At 33.9% G+C, this 7,233-nt stretch overlaps 1 protein-coding gene across 1 annotated transcript in view; it reads left to right on the plus strand.

The window, feature by feature from the left end:
* The window catches only part of LOC105177895 (protease Do-like 7), a 17,456-nt gene continuing 11,417 nt past the window's right edge, over window positions 1,195–7,233 (plus strand). Inside the window, exons 1-7 of the mRNA XM_011101180.2 lie at window positions 1,195–1,628; window positions 1,718–1,788; window positions 2,730–2,864; window positions 3,178–3,236; window positions 4,942–4,978; window positions 5,873–5,998; window positions 6,801–6,890. Of these exons, the coding sequence (XP_011099482.1) occupies window positions 1,364–1,628; window positions 1,718–1,788; window positions 2,730–2,864; window positions 3,178–3,236; window positions 4,942–4,978; window positions 5,873–5,998; window positions 6,801–6,890 (783 nt within the window). The 5' untranslated portion in view covers window positions 1,195–1,363. The remainder of the gene's footprint in view (window positions 1,629–1,717; window positions 1,789–2,729; window positions 2,865–3,177; window positions 3,237–4,941; window positions 4,979–5,872; window positions 5,999–6,800; window positions 6,891–7,233) is intronic.

The following is a 7,233-nucleotide window of genomic DNA, read 5'->3' on the forward strand; positions in this document are numbered from 1 at the left end:
TCATCACTTTTACTGAATGTGTATATATATAGACTATTATAAAAGAAAATTTTTCTGTCGTACTAAATTTTAAATACCTCAATTTATTTTTTAATTTATTTCTTTTGTAAAAACAATAAATTGGTAGAAATAATAATTTTAATATTTTTTAATAATCACATAATTACATTTTTTCTCTTTACTTTATGAAATTTGTACTTTACTATATATGATCGTTTTTTGTTGATTTTTCTGCCAAAAAAACCTCACATATTGTGCATATGTGAAAAATATCATACTACATAACCGTTAAACATCACATGTGATGTTTTTTCACAAAAAACTTGGTTGAAAACAGTTATAAGTAGCAAAGTGTAAAATTTTATAAAGTTGAATGGTAAGTTGACACAAAAAAAAGTTTAGATGACAGAGTGTAAAAACAATCATAATTCGGATAGCAAAATATAATTAATCTTTTTAATAAATACCCACAATTTATTTTTCATTCTCAACGTACCTCATATTTTTTAATCTCACACAATTTAAATAATTTTTCTTCATCATACACAATGTTTTTTTTATTTGCTTGCGAGGACTACATACAACAACAACTAGTACTATAATAAAAAAAAGTTATTTTATCGCACCAAACTTTAAATATTCAAATTTATTCTTTAATTCATTTTTTCATTTCAAAAATAAAATTAATCAAAATAGTAATTTCAATATTTTTTAATAATCACATAATTATTTTTTTTTCTCTCAACCTACTACTCCATGTTTATCTCCCACATTCTCCATTTTCTTTTTCACCTCACAAACCTCCATATTTTTAAGCAATATATAATTATAATTTATTTTTTTTCTCTCACCTTCTCCATATTTTTTTTATTCACAAATTTTTATATTTTTAATAAATTTTCAATTATAATTTATTCCAATTTACCATATATTTTTTAATTTCACGTAATTTTATTAATATTTTTATCTCATATAATATATTTTTTTTATAAATATACGAAAATCACGTGCAAAAACAACTAATATATATATATATATATATATATATATATATTAATGTTTGTAACTAATATACCCTCAAGAATAGCTAAATAACTAATGTTTGACAGTAGTGTGAAGGCTAAACCCAACTGTCTCTCTATTATACATATAGATATATATATGTCAGTGGAGTTCGTAGCTTGAATTACAAAACCCCATATAAAAGAAAGCAAAATATCTGGGAGTTTTAACCCTGGTTTCTGAAATAGAATCTGTGCTTCATCAGTGTTACAAAATACTGAAAACCATAAAAGATTCAATTTCTAGTGAAACTTCCTTCCCAATCTGAAGTTTCGTTCGATTTTGCTCTCTGGGAGTGATAATGAGTAGTGCTTCTGAAGTGGGCGTGAAATCCGGAATGGAAGACAAACTTTGTGTGGAGATTGATCAGACATTTAAGGAGAACAGCGCCACGAGCCAGGACTGGCGGCGGGCGCTGGATAAGGTGGTTCCCGCAATCGTCGTCCTTCGAATAACAGCCTGCCGTGCATTTGACACGGAGTCGGCTGGCGTATCCTACGCAACTGGTTTCGTAGTTGACAAACGGCGGGGTATCATCCTGACCAACCGCCATGTCGTGAAGCCAGGTTGAAAAATTTGATATTGCGTGACCCTTATGATGGCACTCTCATTTTCTTGAAAATGTCTGAAAGACTTCTGCGGTTTCTTGTTGCAGGACCGGTGACAGCGGAAGCTCTGTTTGTGAACCGCGAAGAAATTCCAGTGCATCCATTGTATAGAGACCCTGTGAGTTCTGTTAATGTTCACTTAAGTCTTGAACCGTAGTTTTCTTTAAGTTGATCAATTATTTTTTTTGTTTTCATGTAAAAGAGTTTATATATTTTAACTGAAGTCAAGATTTCACTACTAAGTACTAGTAATATAGAAGCATAATCAATTAGGGGGTATGCGTTGGATTACTGAAAGAAAGATTTCATAATTTACTGAAATTTATTATCTCGGTCCTTATAACTTATGCACTTTGGTCTAGTGTAACAGGTGACAAACCTGTACTATGCTTATGGGAATTGATGCTTGTGGTTTTGCATACTTTTATCATGCTCTATTACAATTAAAAAATGAAATTAATAAATTGGTTGTGTATAAGTGTTGGTGCAGTTGGAACACTATCAACCTTTTTCACAATCGCTGCCTAGTATGTAGAACCAATGCAAGTGTGAATTATCATTTACTTGTACGACTCGATTCCGCAGCTTCTGATCCTAGCTTAATTGGTTTTTATCTTGAGGATAAGTTGGCTATAGTTCATCTACCTGCTTTGAATCCTCAAGTGCTTGAGTTTTGTGCTGGATAACTTAATTGTGTAGTTTGCTGCCACATGCTCATGTCCTGTTCTGAGGCTTCACGTTAATTTTTATTTGGAAACAAAATAAGCAATTCTAAATTGATGGTAGAAGTAATTGTTGTGCAATTAGCATCTCTGGTAATTTGCGATTCAAATAAGTCAAAATGCATTATAATTGGGGTTTTTGAAATGTGTGATTGTGGATCTGTTCATGTGAATAGGTGCCAAATTTATGGTTTTATCAGCCAAATATTTCTTGTTTTATTCTTCTTTTTCCTGTTTACATTTGCTACTAGCTAGGTTAAATCTGTTTAAGCCTGAGGAGAACTGAAAATTTGAATTTTGGCTGAGATGTTCAGTATTGATCCTTTATATTCTCTAGGTTCATGACTTTGGCTTCTTTCGTTATGACACTTCCTCTATACAATTTCTGAACTATGAGGAGATTCCTCTTGCTCCTGAGGCTGCTTGCGTGGGGCTTGAGATTAGGGTTGTGGGCAACGATAGTGGAGAAAAGGTATGTATAGTCGAAATGGTTTCTTACTTACTAAAAGGAATTATATGGTGTCATAATAACAAGAGAGATAGTAATATATGCCAATAGAAAACTTTATTAATTTTTTTTTCTAAAGCATTTTGGTGGATATGGGAGGAGGCGGAGGAGTGTGTAATCTATTTCCAAACTGAAATTTATTATGTAAGTGCCCATATTAATCACTGGAGGTTCTTTTTTTCTTATTGATTGCCACTTGCCATTGGTCTTTGTTCCTAGTCTATTTACTCTATATTCTTTAAAGGTGGCCATAGATTTCTGTCTGCTGAATTTACAGGTTTCAATTTTGGCTGGCACCCTTGCTCGTTTGGATAGAGCTGCTCCAGTCTATAAGAGGTATGTTTCTGTGGTTAACATACACTATATTGTGACAACTCAGTAATATATGATCATGGCATGAACTCGAGCAATTTTACATGTGTGACCCATATTCTATAATTTCTTTAGATTTTTAGGCTAAGAGTTAGCCTAGACATCATTTGAAGTTGATTCTTGCAATATGTAAATATCGCATGATGACTTTCTCCTCTGTTTAAAATAGTATATTAAGAAATGCCTTACATAGTTACTAGAGCTGCATTCGTGCTAGTTTACCATATCCTTTCACACTTTTCACGGTAGGATGATATGAGGTATGAAGAATCTTACTCATTGTGGTGCTGTATCCGCTGCACTTGTGGTTTCTATTTAGCAAGCAATGGTTGTTACAATGTTCCCAGAACAATATGGGAGTATATCTTGATTTGGGGACGATGCATTTAGTAAGTATAATGACTCCATGTGGCTTGCATTGATTACTTAATTTGATTTTTGTTGTCACTGGCCACTGAACATCTGTTAGGATTTTATGGAGTCTTTAGAAAGCTATTGTTTGACATGGGAATTGCTGTCATTACCATGTGGTAAATGAAGTCATCAGTGAAGAAAATAAAAAAAATTGGTTCTTAAAGAATTTTCTTTTGGATGATTATGGATCAAGTCATCCCATGACTATAATTCTTGGTTTCTCAAAATCCAATGTTGGACTTTTGGAGAAATGTTTGAGCTTATTTGGTTATGGATGATTATGGATCAAGTCATCCCTTTAGGCATGTGGGCATCGGTCTTGTTTTTGTACATTTTCTTCTGTCAGGTTCTGGTTCTAATATGGTACGTGCTCTGCGAAGTTTAAGATCTTATACTCTACTTAGAGCCTTGAAAAAGTGGATTTTTCTTCTAGTCAAAGAAACATTCCAAAGCATCACAGTGAATATCTACAGATTGTGGTTAACATCAATGTTTGTGAGCATTGCCATAAATATCTTCCTGGCATATTGTGGTTGACTTTAAAGTTGAGAGGCATATGAGACAAGATATGGAACCAAGGCCAAGGGCAGGAACTCCACCAACAGGATAACAAGAACTTTGTCATCAATGAATAGTCGAGACCTTCAGGACCTCGCTTTATTCAATTATAATATGAGCACTTCGATGGACAATTGTGGATGCATGTGATATATGCTACTTTATAGGGTTGTGAGTTGCACAACACACACTGCATCGGCGATGAAGAGGCATAGGGGGGCAGAGATCCACATTTGGTTTTGTATAGAGATTTTTTATTTACAAATAAGTTTTTCTATTTTATTGAAGAGATGCACATCCTTCGGCAACAGATATACACAATGGAACTAGGATTTTGATTTGTGCTCTGTGTCACATTTAAAGCTGGACTATTAATCATACCTATAACTCTGAGGGGGCGCATGACGCCTTGTTTGGATCTGATGACAACCATAACTTCTAGGCGCATTCTGATGTTTTACTAGTTGATAGATTGCTGGAAGCAATTCATAAAAGAATCTTGACCTTGGGATATTATGATTGCTGCAAAATGTTATAGAATGAGCAGTGTATATCTTGTTCTAGCATCTGCTCTAACTTTGCAGGTTCATTCTTGGTTGTAATTTCTGAATATTCTTTGTAAATCATCTGTTGCATTCTGTACTTAAAAATTTTTGAGTTGCTATAACATGTTGACAGTAAATTGACTTTTGTGCAGGGATGGCTACAATGACTTCAATACATTCTATATTCAAGTAAGCATTTATGGTAGATGCTATGCAGAGTTAGTTGGTTACTTAAGACTTGTAAAGATCTAACCAAGCCCATTATTATTTATGGTTATTCCTTGTTGCTATATCATGTAATTGATTTATCTGATCATCCACTTTTGCTTTATGTTTTACTTGACTGTTGTTCTTGATTGTTCGTGAGGCCTAATCAGACACTTACTAGGAATACGGGGAGCATTTGGGAGAAAATATACTTTACGTTAAAGCTACACCATATTCTTGTTATAATTAGATGAAAAAGAGAACATTATGGTTTAGACAGATATCTCATTGAGATCATTTGATGGAGAAGTGATTAGAAAAAGATCCTTTTAATAAGAGACAATGAAAAATACAGTATCCACTTTTATTCTGAGCTTTCAGTAGTAAAATATGATTTGCATTTCATAGCCAAACATATATACTGGAAACTTTTACCTTTAATTAGCAAGTTCAAGTTCACTCATGTTTAGTTCTTATAAAATATGCAGCCTTGCCTTGTTAAGTTACCTACACAAGAAAAATTAGTGAAAGGATGTGGAGAAAATTATGCAAGAAAGGGATAGAAGTAGTATGTTTGGAGGTAATGCATGATTATGGTATCGCAAGTGAAAGATTGGTGAACTGTGATAAGTTGATATTCTACCCGAAGGATGCCAAAGTACTTGCATACTCTGCTTTTGAAACAGTTATATTGGGGGTACAGCTGTAGCTACAGATTCTTTTCACATCCTTTATGTTCATTTTTAGTGTTTGGTTCTCTTGTGACAATGATGAGTAAGTTTCTCTCTCCATCAGGTTCTCACTCTGCCATCTTTTTGCACATGCTATTTGAATCTTGGTTAATCTTACTGTTTATTTCCCTTCATCAAAACACAGGCAGCTTCTGGAACAAAAGGTGGTTCAAGTGGCTCCCCTGTAATTGACTGGCAAGGTAGAGCAGTTGCTTTGAATGCTGGGAGCAAGACATCCAGTGCTTCTGCATTTTTCTTACCTTTAGAACGGGTGTGCACAGGCTTTCAGGACCATGTTTTCAGTAATCAGTAGTTGATATTGTATTCTTCCTGAGCTTCAGTCGTAGCCATTTAAGCACATTCAGCTTCTTTGCCTTCATGATTAACTTGAATTTGCTGTAATGTATCTGCTTTTCATATTCCACCCAGACTCAATTACAGCTTTTAAATCTTTTGTTCTTTGCTATTTCTTCATTTTGTGACCTAGAGTTTGTCATCTTGGTCTCTCTCTAAGTGATTAGACAGTCACCTCTGAACAGTGTAGGTGATAAGTCACGGGTACTTTTTTCAATTCTTCAAGAAACTAGAAGGTTAATTTTTTATATTTTCCTTGTTATTTGGTCAACAGATTGTGATATGCCAAGAGACTGAACACTCAGTATATTTCGTCTTAATTTACAGAACATATATGAACTGTCGATGATACTTTTTGTGGTTCCAGGATCAGTTGAGTGACTATATTCTTGTTTGGACTCTATTTAAAACTTCTTTACAGGGACGAAGCTTGGATGCTGGTATCAAGATTTTGTTAGCCTAACTTCTAGAGTTTGTTTTTTACCTTTGATTGTGGGTGTCTCCATATGTATTGTTGTCAAGGAAATTGTTATTACAGGAGCTTAAGCTTGCACTCTTGCTTGATGCAGTACTATAATCTTATAATAGTTTTTGTTACACACCATGGAAAAACTTTGGGTGCACATAGAAATATGTAAAACCCTGTTCAAACTTTCAGTAAATATGAACTCTGATTAAACTGTAACTGTAAATGAGAGCTGCATTTATTTGGATAACAGGTTGTCAGGGCCTTGAAATTCTTGGGGAAAGGAAGAGAATCTGTTGCAAATAAATTGGAGGCAGTCTCCATTCCTCGTGGTACGCTCCAGGTCTGTTAGGTTTTTGTTATATGGTTTTTTCTTGGCCCTTCTGTTTTATGTTCTGTTATATCATAGTGGGCTCACCCAAAGTGCCTTTATTGAGGTTTATAAATTGTTTGCTTCTCCATTAAAATGCTTTGCATTTGAAAAGAAATATCCTGCACTTGTAGATTATTGACTTATAAAATTAAACCAGTTAGTCATAAAGGAAAGATATGTTTTTAGGTCCATACCTCAGTTAAAATATAGTTTAGATAATAGGAACAAAATTGAGAGAGCAATAAAAGTTACGCCATTGGAGAGTTGAAGTTTCATCGATGGAACATATGTAAAAATATGTAGTTGAAGTTTC

This window comes from Sesamum indicum, linkage group LG15 (assembly GCF_000512975.1).
Source record: "Sesamum indicum cultivar Zhongzhi No. 13 linkage group LG15, S_indicum_v1.0, whole genome shotgun sequence".
NCBI classification, from domain to species: Eukaryota; Viridiplantae; Streptophyta; class Magnoliopsida; order Lamiales; family Pedaliaceae; genus Sesamum; species Sesamum indicum.